Source organism: Cavia porcellus, unplaced genomic scaffold (assembly GCF_034190915.1).
Source record: "Cavia porcellus strain 051 isolate PalLab524CR breed Dunkin Hartley unplaced genomic scaffold, mCavPor4.1 scaffold_1, whole genome shotgun sequence".
NCBI lineage: Eukaryota > Metazoa > Chordata > Mammalia > Rodentia > Caviidae > Cavia > Cavia porcellus.
This window is the reverse complement of record NW_026947484.1, coordinates 196,887,388-196,908,434: the sequence shown is the minus strand read 5'-3', so window position 1 is coordinate 196,908,434 and position 21,047 is coordinate 196,887,388. Positions and strand designations below refer to the sequence as shown.

At 39.4% G+C, this 21,047-nt stretch overlaps 1 protein-coding gene across 3 annotated transcripts in view; it reads right to left on the bottom strand.

Annotated features, from left to right (window-relative positions):
* The window catches only part of Mrrf (mitochondrial ribosome recycling factor), a 62,319-nt gene that overhangs the window by 5,817 nt on the left and 35,455 nt on the right, over positions 1-21,047 (bottom strand). For all 3 annotated transcript variants that reach the window (XM_003470812.4, XM_005004043.3, XM_063227054.1), the window contains one exon: positions 5,874-6,033. In XM_003470812.4, the coding sequence (XP_003470860.2) occupies positions 5,874-6,033 (160 nt within the window). The remainder of the gene's footprint in view (positions 1-5,873; positions 6,034-21,047) is intronic.

The window sequence follows — 21,047 nt, the reverse complement described above, 5'->3', positions numbered from 1 at the left end:
TGCAATAGGTATCAATCATCCCAGTTTATAAAGGAGTAAACCAAGGCATAGAACACGAACTGCTCTGCCCAAGATGACATCAACAGTCAATGGTGTGGCTGAGCCCAGAAGTCACCCACCTCTGCTGGCCAGTCTGCTCCTACTCCCTTTGGGGTCACCATACCTCCTCATTTCAGCTAGCATGTATCAATGAAAGAGTCAGTCTCAGAGCCTTTAAAGTCAAAGTGCAGAAAATGAGCAGAATGGACAAGCACGGTGAAAAACCCCTAAGATCAGTGACCATTCTAGTCACTTCCTAAGTATGCTACATCACCAATCCTATGGGACAGGTACAGTTGGTTCTACTTTACAGATGAGCAAAGAGAGGCTTACAAGAGTGAAGCTATTTGCTGCCACAGCTGAGAAGTAAAAGGGCTAGGATTCTAGTCCAGGCCTGTCTGAAGCTAGAACAAGAATCCTTTCCATTTTTATGTGCTACCTCATAAAAGATAAGACTATTACCAACATTGCTATTGTCATCATGGTCACATTTGCTAGGCAGGGCCAGAAGAGGGATGGCAGGGACACAAAGTGCAGCTCCAGGGTGGGTCTGTATACGTTATCCTTCCAGAAGCCTGGGTCAGGACATCCACTGCCTGCTGCTGGGTCTGCAGGACCCTCTCTTCTTAGTCCCACTAGCACCCAGCTTCACTCACTTCAGAATGGCCTGCTTCTCAGAGACAGGCAGCAGTGAAAGGATCTTGGCTAGCATTACTGGTGTTTTCTGCCAAGTGCTTTAATGTTCAGCAGGCTCATTTACAGCAAACTAAAGTGAAGGTGAAACAGCAGGCTGGCAGATGTCAGAGTCCTACAGCAGTGCTGGCCAGAGCGGGGGTGGGGTGGGGTGGTGGTCAGTTTGGAAGGGTAGAGAAAGTTTGGGGGTCAAACGTCAGGGAGAGAACCTACAAAGGAATCACTTCATTCCTACCCACCAGTGAAAGAAACATTGATATAATAAAGTTTTTAAAAATCTGATTTCAAAAGAATTTTGGGAACAAATTTTAAAAGAAAAAAATCTCGGGGCTGGGGATTTAGCTCAGCGGCATAAGCACCTGCCCTGCAAGCAGGCGGTCGTGAGTTTGACCCCCAGTACCGGAAAAAAAGAAAAAAAACTCATGAAAAACTAAAATAAAAATTGTTTACAATCCCAACACCTAAAATGACCACCTTTAATATAAGCTGCCAAGTATTTTATGTATGTGACTTTCTTTTACAAAAATGGAATCATAAGAGGCCAGCCATGGTGGTGCATGCCTGAATCCCAGCATTGTGAGTTTGAGGCCAGCAAACTGTATAGTGAAACCCTCAAAAAAAGACTCTCCTCCCAAAAAGAGGAATTATAAATCACCATTTTCAAACAATAAATTATAGGCCAGGTATGATGGTACATGCTTGTAATCCCAGCACTCTAAGTCCTTGAAGCAGAAGGATCACATGCTTGAGGCCAAACTGGGCAACATAAGAGACTTAAACTCTGTCTCAAAATAAAAAATAGAAGGAGCCAAGATATAACTCAGTATAAAGGTCCTGGATTCAAACCCCAGTACAGCAAAATAAAACAAAAAAATTAATTCTAAAAATGTCTATGTCGGGGTGTTTTTTGTTGTTGTTTGTTTGTTTGTTTTCTGTGGTACTAGGGATCGAACTCGGAGCCTTATACGTGCTAGGCAAGTTCTCTACTACTGAGCTACAACCCCAGCCCTGTATAATTTTATAATTGCTTTCTAATAGATTGAATGCAAATAAAACAATTATTTTCCCACTGTCAGAAATTTAGACATTTCTAGCTTTCTATTATTATGCATAATACATCGATGAATATCCCTGTACATAAGATGCTTGACAATTTATTTTGGATAAATTCCTAAGTTACTGAGTCAGGAATGTACAGATTTTGGTACATACTGCCTTATTATCCTCTGAAAAGTTGTGGGTTTTTTTTGGTCTTTTTCCTTTTTATCGGTACCGGGGATCGAACTCACAACTGCCTGCTTATAAGGCAGGCACTTATGCCGCTTAGCTAAATCCCCAGCCCGAAAAGTTGTATAGGTTTGTATAAAAATCATCTTTTCAGAAGAACACACAAATAAAAGCAATACTTGTAAGATAATCAACCTTTTAGATTCATATTTAAAATTCTAGGTTCAAGTGTGAGAACTTAGAAAAAGCAAAAAATTTAAATACAAACATCTAAAAATCCTAAGTGATTTAGGCAATAAGTAGTAGGAACCTTAAAAAATACACATTTCTTCTGTTTAGTAATTCCACTCGAGATGTTCTATTCTAAGGAAATACAAAGGCTTATAATTTATTGTAACTTTATTTATAATATAAAAATTAAAACAAAATAAATGTCCAAAAAGAGGGCTTCTAAAAATGAACCATAAGATCTACTATTTAACAGGCTTTAGAAACATTCACAAAATGTTTTTCAAGACACAAAAAATGCTAATGGCTTTAATGCCAAATAGAAAATTAAAAGCTGGATGCAAAATTGTATATATATGCCATGTACTCAGTCATAGTTTAAAACTATGGAATGTTAATGTTTAAAAAAAAAAAAGTATTCCAAAACATATAGAGCAGCTGCTCTGTGATATGAGCTTATGGAATGAATTTCTTCCCTATTTTTGAAGTTTTCTGTATTTTACATTTTCTATAATAAGCAGACATTACTTTGATAATCAGGAATAAAAGTAAACAAAATTTTTATAGCCACTGATGAAGCAATAATCAGCTGCACCCTTGTTTATACAAAGAATAAAAAATTCGTACCATAAACTTTAGGTTGATACCTTCTGATGGAAAAATGAGAGGAGCACGCAAGGCTATTTCTTACTCAAGCTTTTCACCATATGACAGTAAACAAAAATACTAACCATAAGGGAGGAACTAACATTTCAATGACAGTATCTTTAATATAATGCTTTCCCTAGGGAGATAAATATAGCACACAGTATAATAAATACAAATATGCTTCAAGAGTTCCTGAAGAACTGATCAAAAATGCACAATGAGATTTCTTCATGTACATGTACTAGTTTAATAACAGAAACATGTACTAGTTTAACAACAGAAAAACTAACAAAGCTATTTTCACTTTGAAAAAATTATTCACAGTAAAAAGTACTAGAGAAAAAAATCTAATCTGAAGAGGACAGTGAAAGGCTAGTGCTAATAAATGAAGGGTTCCAGCAGGGTCTTGTCAAGCAGATCACTTGACCATTCTTCCTTTTTCTTTTTCTTTTTTTTTTGTCTTTTTCCTTTTTATCGGTACCGGGGATTGAACTCACGACTGCCTGCTTGCAAGGCAGGCGCTTATGTTGCTGAGCTAAATCCCCAGTCCACATTCTTCCTTTTTCAAGGAGAACAGTACACTCTGGTCCCTGAGGCAGACACTCCACTGCTGAGTAAGGAGTACCTGCTAGGTCAAGGCTTACACCAGGAAGCAAGAATACACAGTGTGACCTGAAATGCACAACAAGCTGGCCCCGCTGGGGCCCGGGCCCTATCTATTTTGAGGCCCGAATGGTGCTCAGAAAAGGTCGGCCTGTGCAGGCATGATGGTACATGCTTGTAATCTTAGTACTTTGGGAGGCTGAGGCAGGAGGTTCACAAATTCCAGCCTGGCACTTTAGAAATTTAGTGAGGCCCTGTCTCAAAATAAAATCATAAAAGGGGCTGAAGATGTAGCAAGAAAGAAAAGAAAAGAAATCCAGCCTAAACCATGAAACTCCTTCTAGGATCAAGAGGAGGGCAAAAAAGATAGCAAGTAAGGAGCTTTGAGGGTTTAGGGATCAGGTAGTCCAAGAGTGCACTCATTCATTTATTTGAGACAGGGTCTCACTTTGTAGTTCCAGTTATCCTCAAACTCACTATGAAACCCAAACAAAGAAAAAAAAAAGATAGAAAAGGAGAAAGAAAGAAAGAAAGAAAGAAAGAAAGAAAGAAAGAAAGAAAGAAACTATATAAAAATTTCCTGGCATCTACCATATATACTCATTGATTTGGGAGTGAGGCTTCAGGTACCTGTATTTTTATAAGCTCCTCAAGCAAACAAGATACTATGGCAGATTAGATTATTTTTCAACAACTATTCACTTTCTCCCTCAGACCTCCATGAACATACAGTATATATATAGTACTTACCTGTGCTACGGTTAGACGATCTACATGACTTGCTTTGGCCAATGGGATATGACAAGAGCAGGTGCTTAAAATGCTTTACCATAGCTTGAGGAACTAGGTTAGAGAGTCTGAGTTCTCATTGGTCATTTTAAATCCACAGATCTACTTGTGACAAAGAACCACTAAACAAATGAGCAGTTCCTATGCTCTGCTTATCTGTATTTATACGTAGCTCTGGCTTGACAGGCCATGTGACCACCCATTCAGGACCCTTTCTGGAAATCCAAGAGCCATTCTTATTTCCAATAGAAACTCTCCTAATCTCAAAAAAAAAAAAAAAAAAAAAAAAAAATCTAGCCTGACTGGCTGGATTTAGCTGCCAAGAAAAATGCCCCAGGCAATTTGTCTTTGGCAAATCAAGAAAGATATAAAGCAGACTTGAACCCAATCCAAATTCTGGAGTCAAGCACACTGAGAACGCAGCCTAGAACAATTGTACCCCAGTGGTCCACAGAAAAAAAGTTAAGAAATACGGTTGGATACTAGAAATTATTGAGTTTTTGGGCAGTGGTTTATGCAACATTGTTGTGTCCATGGGTCACTGATACAGATGCAGTGTTCAGGTTTTTATCTAGAAATCCCCTCAAAAGGCAGGAATTTTGGAAGGTGACTGGATCCTAGGGGTGCTATACTCATTGATGGATTCATCTATGGATGAGCTCAGAGCTAAACGTGCTATTAGCAAGTGGAGCCTGGTTGGAAGAGGTGAGTCACTGCCATTCCCCTCTGCCATGGTGTCCTGCTCTGGAACAAGCCTACCACGACTGAAACATGAGCCAAAATAAACCTCTTCTCTCTTAAACTGCAGGTGTCAGATATTTTCCCAGAAATGAGGAAAGTGACTAAGACATATACACAGCCAATACAGGAATCTTAGAATATGCTAAATTTTAAACACCTCAACCCAGGATTAAGACCTTCTATGGTCTGGCCAGTCTGTCTTCTCTACTCATTACCTAATCTCCTCCTAGGTTCAATCCCTACTAATCTTAAGTGAACAACTTCCTTTTACATCCCATATGTACCTTTGTACGTACTGTTCTATTTCTTATCTCTATTTTACTCCATGAGCTCCTTTAAAATTTGCTCAAGTCTCACTAGTAGCTCACTGAATAGGCAAGTACTCACTTCTTAGCAACCACAAAATCACACAACACAGCATAAGCAAATAAGCTCTGAGGTCAGTCTGCTGGTGTTTGAACCCTGTTTCTGTCACTTACTAGCAATGTGACCTGGGAAACTTATTGAATTTCTTTGAACCTCACTCTCCTCCCTACCTATCTCACAGTTTGTTTTATTTTGGCAGTGCTGAGGATCAAACCAAGGGCTCTGTGCAAAGTAGGAAAGCACTCTACCACTGAGCTATTCCCCAATACCTACCTCACATTTTTTCCCACAGGCATGATGAGGATTAAAGAAGCCATGTACAATGTTTAGTAGAGTCTGACATACAGGAAAAGGTCAATAGCATACTATCCTCTTTTACAGATTCCTCCAGGATACAGCATGTGGCTAATCCCAGAATATAGAGTTGGTCAATGTTGATCATGTGAATGAAAACATCAGTTTAAATTCAGTTTAATTGTCTATACCTCAGATATGAAAGAATAATTCCCTGGGTCAGACACATTTGTTGGCAATAATACCTGCTTCTCTATGAGTCTGATGGTATCCTCTGAAGTCTTGTCCTTTGATTTCTTCAGCTTATTCATTGCATCAGCACGAACTCTCCGTAAAGAGTCTTTGGCCTTGTTGGTATTTTGTTTGGCCAATTTCACCAGCATCTCCCTGTGCTCCCTGGTTACTCTAATAAAAGACAAAAAAAATTTTTTTCAACAAAATTACTGTACACATTCATCTGTAACTAAGAACGTAAACCTACTCTGTCCACTAGCTCACTGTAACTTTACTCTGTCAGCTGAGGATATTCATGTTCCCGACATACAGTATTACAGATAATATCAGTATAACATATTCATGCCCACGGACATGCTCAGAGTTGAATACTATAGCTGGAGAGTTACAGGAAGAAAGCTGGTAAGAGTACTACTTTAGAGTATGAGCCAGGAATCTAGGAAGATATGAGACCAAATCCTTATCATGTCACTTAAAGATCCATTCAGGACCTCTTCTCTTTAGAGTTCACTTTTGCCTAATTGGGATACAAGGAGTGGTATAAAGACTAAATGAGATGATGCATGTGAATTGTTTAGTACTGATCTTGACATGTCAGCCATAACTCTACCTCTTTCTCACTAATGAAAACAATATAAGTGAGTGACAATGCTACAGAAATAGCATTATCTTTAAATATGCAAATCTTCAAAAACAGGTAAGTAGCAGCTTTTCATAACCTTAGTCCATCAGTTCAGGTCCCAGTATGACTATCATGAACAGTAGCTAGCATGTTTCATGAGACAGAAATAAACTCTGTAACAAGCCATGGAGATCTGGGGATTGCCTGTTGCTGCAGAATGGTCCACTCTCACTAGGATCTGAAGAGTTAAATCCAAATTAGGCAGGGTGAGGAAGGATTTCCAGGAGGAGGAACAGGCATATATAAAGAAATGAAACTGCAAAGAGACCATGATTCATTTAAGAAACTGGCTGGAGCACAGGAAAGGAATGCAAAGAAGCTGGGCAGCCATATTGTAGAGGGTCATATAAGATCATGAACTCCATTTTACACAAAAGGAAAATGAGGCCCAAAGAAGGTGGATATCTTAGGCATAGACCAACCCACGTTGGCCTGTTTCAAAAGCCAGTGGTATTAGTGTAACAAAATTCCTTTGCCCGGAAATGGCCATCACTGGTACAAGGTTCCTGACCCTCACATCAACATGGTTCTAGCCAAATAAGGACAATCCCAGGTTCTGGACATGTGGTCAGTATGGAGTCATGATGAGTAGCTTCTAAACAATGACAGCTATCTAATATTTTCTCTGATGAGAAAAAAAAATTAAGAATTTTGAGAAAAAGCTTGAAGACAAAGTGGACAGCTAAATCCTGGATTCTGCTCCTTGGAGGTATTCTCAAAACAAAAATCGTCTTGATGACTAACATCAAATTCATCTATGCCAAGTGAGTCCTTTTAAGTATATTATCTCATGGGTTTTCATATCAATGCTTCAAATTAGGTTCCAGTACTCCCTTTTCTAATGAGAAAATGAAGGCTCACAGATGAGTGACTTGCCCAGGGGCTTGACTGACAGCACTGGGACCCAAATCCAAATCTTTCTGGCCTATATCCTTTCCACTTTTCCATGCTGCTTACTCTTATAATCTATTCCAAATAAATCATGTACTTATGCTTCCAGGCAGAAAACTTCTCAAACTCAGTAATATGAATCCTGGGACCAAAAAGGACAAAACCACCATGTTAGGACTTTAGGGATTTGGATCAGATCTTGTTACTTTTCTGTTTTTTAATTCATTGAACAAAAGTCATGCTGACATGTTTAGGTCTCTTTTTTGTTCTGCCAAAGCATATGTCAGTATAAGAAGGAACAGGAAAATTAAAACTTGATCCACTGATTCAAAACTTAATCCTGCTGAAATACTAGGAGAGGCAGAAAATAAATCAATCTAAGAATGTTAAAAAAAAACTCTTAAATGTCTCTAAAAAAGACCTCAATGAAGTGTTCCAAGCTTCTACTTCACATATAATATGAAATAAATATTCCACTGGTTAGAAAAAAATCCTAATAAAAATTATCTAATCTGTTTTACACTACCTTGTTATATTTATTTATTTATTTATTTTTATTTTTTATTTTTTTGGTCTTTTTCCTTTTTTATCGGTCCCAGGGATCGAACTCACAACTGTCTGCTTCCAAGGCAGGCGCTTATGCTGCTGAGCTAAATCCCCAGCCCCATTTTATTTATTTTTTAAACAGAGGAAAAATGTACATTTTAAGGTATAAATGGGGGTTCAAAAATCTTAAATGGCCATATTAAAAAATCAAACTAATTACATGTAATTTAGCCTTAGTAAAATGTATGGGTATTTATTAATGCAAATATGACATTATCATGTTATTAACATCAGTTTCTAAATGTAATAATGTACAATCTCTATTGACAGTGTCAAAAATATTTCCATTTCAGGATGCAAATACAGAATGAGTCTCCAAATAGAAACTATAAGAAAATGGAGAATGAACTATAATGAGGAGCTGAAAAGGAGGGGAAGAACCAAAGGATCTTGGACACAAGAAAGGCTGGGAGGAAGAAGGGCAAAAGGTGCTGATTCAGGGCCTGAGTCAGAAGGTTTCCAATATGCTAGATAAGGCGCCTCAGGTGATAACTAAGACACAGGTTTTAAAGTCAGCCAGACTGGTTTAATTCCCTATCACTGAGAAAGTGACTCCTTGGACAAGATATTTAATCTTTCCAAGCCTCCATTTCCTTATCTCTAAAATGAAGATTTAAAAGACACTTTACAGGGTGACTGGGAGAAGCAGAAGCAACAAATATAAAGTACCAATCAAGACAGCAGCATATAGTACCTTTGAATAAATGATAGCACTTACAAATTTTTTAATCATTTACTTACTGCCTGCTGATACAGTAAGGGCACATCTACTTTTAAAAAAGAAACATATTAGACTATGAAAGTATTTTAATTCCTTTCTAAATCAGTGATTAATGCATCTGATCATCTGCACCTTACATTCATGGAATTCTCTAAGTGTACAATTAGAATTGCGTTACAGGTTTGTGAACTCAGAGGGTTGGTTCCGAGGACCCACTCTAACTTGGTGCTCTACCTTTGCTTATCCAGCACTGGCTGAGTTGTTTGTGCTCTGTGCCACATCCTAGGCCAACTAAGTTGCTCCAGAGAGGGGATCAGCCTAGTCCAACTTTTCCAGACTCAGTCAAGTGATGGAAACCAAATTTTTTAGCTACTATTTATAAAGGTTATAGCCACTGCTAGGACAGAGAAATGGAATTCCTATGAAAGAGCAGGTAGAAAGAACAATTTGCCTGCCTTGAGATCTGTAAAATGCCTAGAGATCATAGTAATTACCTAACAAGAGAAGACAGGAAAAGGCATTTTGGTGCAGAGAAGCAGGGTGGGAGATGTAATAGTGGGAGACTATGAACCAGAAAGGGTCAAATTTGCTCTGCAAGATTGGAGGTTAAAAGTTCTTTAGCAACAGAACTCTAACTTCAAAGAAAACCAAGGCAGAGACCCTATTTTTATAAAACAGGTAAAAAGAGACTATGCTCCAGTTGATGAGGGGAAAGGTCCTTGCTCTACCCTAGATACAAAGCGCAGCTCTACAGCTACTTGTAAATCTGCTCCTTACACACTTAGTGAGCTGAAGTAAGTTGCTTCACCTCTGTAAACCTTGTTTTTCTCATCTGGAAACAAATTAAAAACAAACAAAACAGCACCTCTGTTTCAGACTCAGATAAAATGACACATGGAAAGTAGATAGCTTCAAGCCTGGTAGAGAATAAGCATTCAGACAATGTAAGATCTTTAGGTGCCGCTCCTATTTGCGGGTTGGCAATCCCTTAGGCATCTTCAAATAATGAAGAGTCTATTCATGGAAGTTCTTATCAACAGGGAAATGATTGGACAAAAGCCTATCTTTCAGCTAAATGACTTCTGAGATCTGAACAATATATACACATTTTAATGCATACAGCCATGAAATTTTTTCTTTCTGGTATTCATTCAACTCATAGCTTTCTTCATTATGTATTTACTGGGCACCTTTATAGATAGAAAAGGGATATAAAATTGAACACACATGAGTTTACAGTCTTGCAAGGCAGGCAGTCATTAAAGAAACGCATGTACAACTAATCCCTAAGTTACAGTTATGACAAACACTGTAAAGACAATATAGAGTTGCAGGAAAATAATTAGTGCAGGAAAGGAATCTGAGCAACTTTTCCTGGAACTATAGATGGAGATTTTTAAACTATACAATATTTAAGTTAGGAAGAGAACAAGTGGATGGGATAGTGGCAGAGATCATTCTTACCAGAAAGAATGGCATGTAGAAATGCATGGTTTTCCCAGGTACGGACCCTGGCCTTGAGGCACTGAAAACAAGGGAATGTTGGCAGAGTAGAAGAAGCAGAGGTAAAGACTGCTTCCTGTCTCAAGAAAGCTGAAGAGGCTGGCAAGGGAAGGATTATAATAGGCCCTTCAATGTCATATTAAGTCATAGGAGAAATGAAGTATTATTTTGCATTCAAAAGTAGGGTCAGGGATATAGCTCAGTAGCACAAGCGCCTGCCTGGCAAGTACCAGGTCCTGAGTTCAATTTCCAGTAACAACAACAACAACAACACTATGAAAGTAGTAAGATTCTGACACCTGCTACACAGGGGTGAATCTTGACATTAAACTAAATGAAATGTCATACCCAAAAGGACAGACACTATATGATTCCACTTACATGAGGTTCCTAAAGTTGTCAAATTCATAGAGGCAGCAACCATTACCAGGGGTGGGGTACGGAGCAGGGAGTTATTCAATGAGTATACTTTCAGCTGCGTAGGATGAAGAGCATTCTGAAGATTAGTTTCACAACAATGGGAATACACTTAATGCTACTGAACTGTACACTCAGAAATGACTAAAGTGATAATCTTTTTTAAGAATAGGAAAATATATTAGAGAAAAGGAATGGGAGATAGGTATAGCTTCTGAGAGACAGGAGAGGTCCCTAATGGGTCACCCTGAAGTGGTTAGTTTTTTTTTTTTTTTTTTTTTTTTTTTGTCTTTTTGAGACAGGGTCTTGCTATGCAGTTCAGGTTGGCCTTGAGCTCAATTTGTAGCCAAGGCTGATCTCGAACTCGCAATGATCCTCCTGCCTCAGCCTCCCGAGTGCTAGGATTACAGGCATGAGCCACCACCCCCAGCTGAAGTGGTTAATTTTTAATGTATATTTTATCAAGATTTTTTTTTTAAAGTTAAAAATGAGAAAGATTCCTAATAGATTCTTCTTCCTAGGAACTCCACAGAAGAGTTTCAAGGACCAGACTTGTATTTTCCATAGACAATGTGCAAACTAATCTGAGTATACAGAGAAACTGTGCAGAAACTCTTGGGCAAGTATATGGGAATCCAGGGACTCACCCTGCAGCAGCTCTTTAGCTTTAGTGATAAAGACTGAAGTCTTTTCCGCTGGGGTCACCAAGCCTCTCAGCATAAGGCAGGGGTTTTGGCTGAGCTGGCAGGGTCACATTTTGTTTGTACAAGCTCCACCAGGCAGATCTTCCAGTAACATCCTGGATGGGAGACTTCCTGAAAAATTCCTTGAGCATGTTCCCGTGAACAATAAGCAGAGGGCACGCCCGCCAGTAACTAACACAACACAGAATCCCCCTACAACTGAAATGACACTTCCCATTGTTTAACAAGAATGGGCACGTGCACAAAACTATATAGCATCAGAGGAAGCCACGCTCATATTGGGCAATTATGTGACACTCAGCACAGAAGGACTTCTAATCACTGAATGGGTGCTTTAAGCAAGAAAGGTTATGCTTTAAATGCCAAGAAGATGTAAGTTAGAATCCTACCCTTGCCACTTGTTAGCTTCAGAACATCAAATAAGCAATTTAACTTCAAACTCACTTTATTTGTGTATAAAATGGGAGTAAGGGTATTACTAAGAGGGCAGACATGAAGATTAAACAAAATGATGGGCTTGGTCCAGTGCCTGGATGTATTCATTGTAGGAGCACAACACTGGGTGACTTGGAGACAACAGGATGTGGGTGGTATAGGAGAAACACTCAAAAAGGATTTGATCACTTGGAGTGTGGGCATGAAGTGGATGTGAACAGAAAACAGCAGGATGGAAACAGAGAACAGCAGCAAGCTGTGGGGACTGTGGGGCCATGAGTTCTGCTCCAGTGGCAGGGGAAGCAGGCAAAAAAAGCTGCACTCCAGGCATACTGACAGAAACCTTACCACCTCCTCATATGCTGCTGGGAAGCTCCCCAGAATAGGAGCACTGCCTGCACTCAGCAGCAGACACAGGGCCGGCTACACTGTTCACTGGGGAGCTGCCCAATACTTGTAGCCACTGGTCCTAAAGGAAATGTTTTTGTTTGCATAGCCCAGCCAGATTTCCGATGCTTCTAGGTACACCACGCCCACCCCTACCACCAGCCTGTCTTACAAACACTGTGTCATAAAGACATCAGGCCAAAGGAAATTATACATTTGGGGAGGCCTTATACTTAATTTTAGTTCTCTCTGGAGACACAACTGGCCACCTGCTTTTCTGGAACTAAAGCCTGGCTAAACCATTCTGAAATACGAATCAGCATAACAGAAAGAAAGGAACTAAGGTTAGCTTCACATTCTCAGCTGAGTGGCCTTGATTAAGTCATTTGTCTTTTTCCCCATGACTCAGAAGGCTGAGAATTCAAGCTCTGGAACAAGCAGACATAACTCTTGCCTTAGCTCTAATTATACAAGAAAAAGCACAGGATCCTTGGTCAAAGCGGACCTGACTTCCAGTCTTCTCTCTGCCAGCTGCAAGCCGAGTAACAGTGGACACTGGCTTCTCACTAACTTGCACAAAGGCTCTCTGGTGAAGTGCTTGAGACAAGCCACAGTTCAAGGCTCAGATGACTATTTTTAAGTTATGTGGTCCTGAGCAAGTAAATTGATCTTAGTTTTCCTGTCAAGTATGTAAATACCATTTATTTAATCAAATTATTATGAGGCTTAAATTAATAAATGTGTTGGCATATGGTTATATGCTCAATAAACATCGTCTGTTTTTATTTCCTCAACTGTCAAATGCGAGCTAGGGATGTGCTAGTGTTAAAAATGTTACCTTTCAGGGGCTGGGGATTTAGCTCAGCGGCATAAATGCCTGCCTTGCAAGCAGGCAGTCGTGAGTTCGATCCCTCGTACCGATAAAAACGAAAAAGACCAAAAAAAAATGTTACCTTTCAGCCGGGCATGGTGGCTCATGCCTGTAATCCCAGCACTCAGGAGGCTGAGGTGGGAGGATCCTTGCGAGTTCGAGACCAGCCTGGGCTACAAAGTGAGCTCAAGGTCAGCCTGAACTGCATAGCGAGACCCTGTCTCAAAAAAGACAAAAAGTTACCTTTCTCCCACAGCACTATAAGCAAATAAGAGACAATGGTTAAAGAATCTTATCTACTCAATGTAAGTAATAGTGTGAATGGTAGGCCAGGGATGTAGTTCAGCAAAAGCATGCTTGCGCACATGCACACACACACACACACACACACACACACACACACGCAAAAGTGATGTTTCCTACTGTAAGTACAGCACTGTGCAACAGGTCACAGATAAAAAGACTACCTTATTATTAACTGTGGCATTGGAAACAAAGAACCTTCTGCCTATGACTTATTGTTACTATTGTAAAATAGAGATAGTAACATGCTGATCTCAAAATGGTTATGAACATATTTGTTAATACACAAATGGCATCTGGAACAGCACTTTTATTTATTCCACATCACATTTATTTATTCCACAAACACTACGTTATTGCATACTTACTATGTGCTAGGCCTGCTCTGAGGGCTACACTGACAAACTCTCCCTCTCCCCGACAAAGCATTCACACTTTAATGAAGGAGAGACAGAAACACAAGCAAGTACATAGATAAAATGCCACATAAATGCTATGAAGAAAAAGAAACAAGATAAGGAGATAAAGAGTGATCTTATTACTATTACACCGTTTATATTTTCAGCCTGGTGCCATCTGCTCCCCTTCAAGAATAATAGTATTTGCAGAGCCCAAGCTCTCAGCTGATGCACTCTCTGTGCATTAGCTCAATGAATTGTCACAACACTCCAATGATATTAGTGGTGTTGCTACCTGCATTTTATAGACTAGAAAACAGAAGATAAGTTATCTGCCTAAGGCCACATGACAAATGTTGGGGAAAGCTGATGATGCCACTGTGATGATGCCACAGTGATGCCACTGTGGCCTGACTCTTGAATTCCCCAACCTTCCACTTCCTTTTCCCTTGCCGGTATAACACAACTTGGGCAGCTATTCTTACTAGTGGTAGCAATAAAAACAGCACTTCTTGTACATTAAGACCTGCTCAGATATGAAATTCACTGCTACCCTCCAGTTCCCCTATTCATCCTAGATATGAGGAGAAAGAGCAATGCAATGGAACTGTAGTCTGATCTTCAGCAGTCAATTGCTAGGTACCATAAATAAGTGCATGATTCAAAGGGTGGTGAACCCAGGAGAGATGCAGAGAGTAAGAGCCCATTCTTCGTGTACAGCATTTGGTAGCAACTTGCTCCTCAGTCCTGGCTCTGCTCTTGATTCCAGTTTGCACTTCCTCCTATGTTTCAATCAGCACAACTGTGCTAGGAGGGAGTCTTCATAGCACACACCTGGGAGCTGTAATAGCAAAACACCTCTAGAAAGCCACAGGCTAGGCAGGACCAATGCTGAGCAAAACAAGGCAGACATCCTGAACTGAGGCTGCTGTGGACCGGAAGGCAGAAAGACACTGTGCTGGTCAGGTGCTGAAGAGTGAATGGCGCAACAGAGCAACTATAGAGAACAGATCGTGGAGTCAAAGGCAGAAAAACAACTGGGATTGTTTAAAAGCACACGTGTCTGCCTCAGCCCATGTCACGTTCCTAGGCAGTCTTCTCTGTAGTTTTTGGCTTGTTTGTTTTGTTTTGCTTTCAATATTTCCTAAAGTAGGCAAACTATACAAACGATCCCTGTACCAAGACCTACAAGGCGAGATCTACAGCAGTGAGCATAAGGAGACCACATATAAAAGGACAGTGGGTCCCTTGTCATCTACCCAAGGAAGGAGGAGCTGCTATGGCAACGGCTGGGCTTGGAAGAAGACAGACTCATGTTTGAATAATGGTTTCTCCATTTACTGATCTCTACCTTTGGGCAAGTCACTTAGACTTTTTGATCCCATTTCCTCATGTGTATTACACCCATCTCAAAATGGTATTTCTAGGGAGCCGGACATATAGCTCAGTGGCACAGTGCCTGCCTGGCAAGTGCAAGGTCATGAGTTTGACTCCAGATACAAAAAAAAAGGTATTTCTAGACAGCCTAAGACAGATGGACAGACAGACAGAGAACTATCAACATGAAAAGATGCATACAAGGTATTAAGCAAACAAAATGAAAAGGAAAGGAAAAAGAAAAAGAAACAAAAAAGTCAAGCATCCTAGTGCATACCTACAATCCAATTAGTCTGGGAAGATCACACAGAAGAATTTCAAGTTGAAGTTCAACCAGGTGAACTAACAAAATCCTGTCTCAAAAAATAAAAATGGGCTGAGGGTGTAGTGTAGTATGACAGCCTTGGCTTTAATCAGCAGTAACGAAAACAAAGAAACAAGCGAGAGAGAGAGAGAGAGAGAGAGAGAGAGAGAGAGAGAGAGAGAGAGAGAGAGAGAGAGAGAATATTAAAAAAACAGGCAATATTATTCCTTTTGTACTCAGGCCAAAAATTTTAGAGTCATCGTTGAGTCCTATCTTTCTAAATTGATATCCAATCCATCAGCTTTTCCTTTAAACTCATCCAGAACCAACCACTCTTGCCAATGTACCATTATTAGACTAAACCCGCAACCACCATCTCTCATTTGGGTTACTGTACCTACTCTTAATTTGTCCCCTGCTTTCACCCTTTCCTTCTCACACTAATCCTCAAAATAGCAACCAGAATGATTCTTTCAAAACCTAAGTCATATTACTCTCCTGTTCAAAACTCTCAGTGGTTCTCCATTTTATAGCAAGTAGAAACCAAAATCATGGTCTAGCAGTGGTGGTGAATCTTTGGCATGTGTGACACAGCCAACTATTTGTTATCATTGAAAGCTCTAAAAGGTTCACCATCTCTACAGAGACCTCACATGATTTGGTCTCCCCATCCATTCCTACTTCATCTCCTGTTTCTCTGTTTTAAACTTACTCTGCTATGGCCACATGAGTCCTCTTGCTATTACCTGCACATCCCAAGCAGAGCCCTACCCCACGGCTCTGCTTTTCTACTCACTCTGCCTAGTGCTAGATACAGCACACTTTACTTGCCCCACCCTTCAGTTAGTTCTCAGCTCAAATATCACATTTCTCTGAAAATTTCTGTGAATTTTCTCCCTAATTTAACCAGCCCCACCCACAGAATTCTTTATTTCCTTTCACCGTCTTTAGGGCTTCCCCATCCTCATGTGTCTGCCTGTCTCTATCACACACACACACACACACACACACACACACTACACAGTATGACTACCTTCCCAGCTTTGCCTGAGTTGCTTAGTACTTTATCCAGTGTCTAAAACTGTCTGGCTCATACAAGGTACTCAATAAATATCTGTTCAATAAACTTATGAATTTCCTAGAAATTCTATATTTCAGTATAAAAATTCTATTTTTATAAGAGCAGACAAATGATTGGACTCAGAGGAAGAGGACTAAGGACTGAGCTGCAAGGGGTAGGGGAAGCTTCCTGAGATAACTGAATTGTTTATACTATATATCGTGTTGAAGTGGTGGCTAATGGAACATATGTATACCTGTTCAAAATTCGTCATCATGTACATATATATTTATTACATGTCATTAGTGTAATAACATGTTATGCTATTAGATGTTCATTTTATTACATGTTAAGTTATTGCTTAAAGGGTTAGATTTTTAAAGTGTCCAGTATCCCAGACTGCCTCTCTTAACCAAAAACAGCATACAAATTCACTGTCAGATCGTACAACCTAATTTGAGCTTTAGTAATTATGTTCCACATAGTTTGTATTATTATATAATTGTCATTCCTAATTTTGATCATCAGTTTGAATCGTGAACTTCCCAGGAATTTAGTAAAGCACACTTCTGGATGAGTAAGGTTTCTAGAGACCACCAATTGGCTTGTGGGACAACAAACTGAGGGGGAAGAGCCACCCCGAATGTGGGTGGCACCATTTCGTGTGCACACATTCAGTATCAACCATGATATTTCTCGTTTGCCAGAGGCTTAAAACTAATGGAGCCAGCTGTCCATGGACTGAAACCTCAAGATAAATCTCTTATAAGTTGATTTTCTCAGGTATATTGTCATAGTGACTGTTATGGTTTGTATCTAGATATCCCCCCCAAAGCCTCATGCAGTCATAGGTGGGGCTTTTCAGAGGTGACTGGATCTAGGATGTATGATGCTGGGATCAAGGGAGTGATGCTAGGATTAAAGGTGTGAGTGCTACCCACCCAAGGAGTGGGTACCCTGGATATCCTGGATAAGATCAAAGGGACAGAAAGAGTATGGTGGCTTGTCACTTGTACCTTGCTTGCTTGTTATCTTCTATCTGAACTGTTTTATCATGGACTGTTTCCTTCCTTAATGCCCTCTGCCATGCTATATTGACCTGGAACCTGTCAACTCTGAATTGATCTCTGCAGGTTTATCCGAGTCATATAAACCTTTTTTCCTTTAACTTTGGGTATTTTGTCTCAGCAATGAGAAAAGTAACTAAGTTAGTGACAAAAATCTAGTACAATAATTAAATTTTAAAATTGTACTATTGCCTTTAGTAAAAAGGCAAAACAAAAACAAGCAAACCAAAAAAACAGAAAGTACTCTTGGAAGTTCATAGATGTAAGAATATAGACTTTGAAGCCAAACAGATTCAAGTTTCATCTTCAACTGTACCTTTATTATTTAAGTGAACTTTATTATATAAATGATCCTCAACTCCACCTTTACGATTTAAATGAACTTAAAAGTTATTTAATCTTTGTTAGGCTTATACTGCTCATCTATAAAAACTAGCAAATAGCAAAATGAAATGAGTTAAATATAGTAGTTAGTTTACTCCCAGTAAGCAGTCACTTGACAAAGTACTGTTACACAGAGGCAATACCAGAGGCAGTACCAAAGGAGGCATTCAAATACCATTAGGGTTTCCTTAAAGAGTAATGGCAAGTTTGAGTCAGGAAACCAAGGGAGAGGTCACTTGGGTGTGATACAGATGGTTGTCTGGCTTTGAAATGTTCATGTCTCTAAGTAGCTTACCCTTATCAACTCTATCGCAAACAAGTGCTCAGACAATCAAGCAGTAATAGTGACACCAAGGACCCTCACAATAGACATTCATTTCTTTCCCAATTACAACCACCCTAAAACAGTGCCACTCCCAGCAGAACAAGGAGTGAGGCTTTAGAAGATCATTAAAACATGGTTACTAGAAAAACAACAAAGTAAACTGTGGCTTCTTGTCCCACAGTATTCAGTGAATCTGAAAAACAAGTGTGAAGTGTTCAGTTCAGCACCTCCAGAGGATACATCTCTAGGATATGTGGTTCATAAATGGTACCCAAAATATAATCACATAAATAGAAATGAATATTCCAACATTTCAAAGAACACTTACCAGAGGGGGAAAAATCCAAATATATACATTGTCACTGGAGGAGAAATAATTCAAAGTCTCTAAGGCATAACAGTATCTGAAGTGAGAGCCATGATTAAAAAACTCACAGCCACATACCTGATCCTCAGGGGCTAAAAAAAGAGGATTTGATAAGGACCACCCAGTTTGCAAGAATGACCTGTTCCTGATTTAGGATTTTATCTTTCCACCTACTCCCCCAAAAAGATCAGAAGCAGATTATCTGATGAGTAACATATTCGATAGACATTTAAATAAGAATATAAGAATCAGAGGAGTATAATGATGAGAAGACAGGGGCTGAGATCTGCTGCAACTTAAAATGAAACTTAGTTCTGGGCAACCAGAGCTAAAGCAAAAAGCAAATGTGCAAAGAACTATCACTAGGCAGTGGAAGAATCATAATTAATCAGGAAAGGCAAAATTTACCCAGAACTAAACATGAAGTTTTATAATCAGAAACTGGCTAAGCATAGTGACACAGGCTTATCATCTTAGTTACAACAGAGGCTGAGGCAAAACGACAGTGAGTTTGAAGCCAACCTGGGCAACTAAGTGAAGACCTTGCCTCAAATTTTTAAAGCCCTGGGACTGTAGCTCAACACTCCCCTCATTCATTTCACAGAGCTCTCTCCCCGCACCGCAACCACCACCACCACCAAACAAAACATATCAGAAACTGAATTTATGCTTATTTCTGTAACTCCAAGACTCCTAACATAAGCTTTGATGTGCTATTTTCTCCACAGCTCTACCACTTACTAGCTATGTGACCCAGAGCCAACGGTTAACCTCGCTGAATTTCAATTTTCTTTCTATTTGTGAAAGGGAAGTAAGGAAACAGCAACATTTGCTAGCATTAACTGAGCGTTTACTAAGCTCTGTGTATACTCACACTTTTCCATAAATTTTCATTTTTCAGCTGAGTTCTCTGAGATGCAGAGATGCAAAAACAGTTGCCACTGTCACGCAGCTTAAAGCAGAAGAGTTGAAATTGAATTTCATGCTTATGTAACACCACAGCATAAATTTAACCATGATACCTTTCTGCATTCCCTGTGTATGTCAAGCATCTACAAGTTCCTAGTACAAAGTAGGTGTTCAATTTATAAGCTCCTTGCTCCTTTCTTTTCTCCTAAATTATATATGAATAGAAAATTAAGTTTACTGAAATAATATTAGCATATTATATTTATGTGGTTTCTTTCATACTGCTTAATTTATTCTCTATACTGTATTAATCTCACAAAATCTCTGCCTGTCATTATGTACAATTCCAGCTACTTTACAAATAATGAACTAGAAGGCCGCAAGCCAGTACGGTAATGGTGCCCAGAGTCATATGGAAGTCAGTGCCAAAATCTAATAAGAACCTTGGACCTCTTTACTTCTAAATCAACCTTTATCCTCTCACATGACACAGCCTCCATAATACAGAACAGATCATTCATTTTTTATCTGGAAAACTACCAAACATATAATTCAGTAAGGGGCCTCATGACCCTACCACCTTGTCAAAGGAATGAAAGTATACAAAAAAATGAGGTTTGCTGGAGCAGACGGTTTTGCTCCATCAATTTTCTCTTAGATTACACTCATTAACCAAGATAAAATATTGTAAAAAAAAATAATGCCCACATCTTTGAAACTTCGAATTAAACTCATGGATCCTCAACTTTGCATGCAATGCACGAAAGGCAACTGTTAATTCCTGGGGGCTGCAGAGGTGTGCGTTGTATCACATCATATCACTGATCCTTGAAAGAAAATGTCACACAACTGAGCTGCTCTACAAAGAATCCGAGTCAGCAATGAATATTTAGCTGCACAAATTTATAGCAACACAGAGTACTGGAATTTCAGAAGGGACCTAAGAAAAATTCTTTCATGTTGTATTCCCAAAGCTTAGGGAAGCAAAATAGCTTTTCCAAGGTTCTGCAGACAGGAAAGCAAGAACTAGGAAATAAACCTACTAACAAATGTGTAGACTTTGGTCCTAATGTCCATGAATACACTTAGTGCTTTCCAAAATTATTCATCTACCCAGAAAGAAACAGAACAACTTTGGATTGGAATCCTGACCACTACTTAATGCCTATGTGATCTCGGGCAATCTTTAATTTCTCTGAACTTCAGTTTTTTGGTCTCTCAACTGTGCATCACAGTAACTTACACAAGTAAGCAGTAACCCAAACAAAGGACCTGGCACACAGCCTGTGGGCTCCACAAAGGCACACATCAGGTCTGTAACTACTATAGCTGACACTGAGCAAATCAATAAACTTACCAAACAAATAGTTACTAGACTTAAGCCCAGGTCTATCTGAATTTTAAACACTAGATTATTTGTTTCTAATGTACATGATTTGAAAGCATAGTGTTAATTCAGCCTTATAGACTGCTA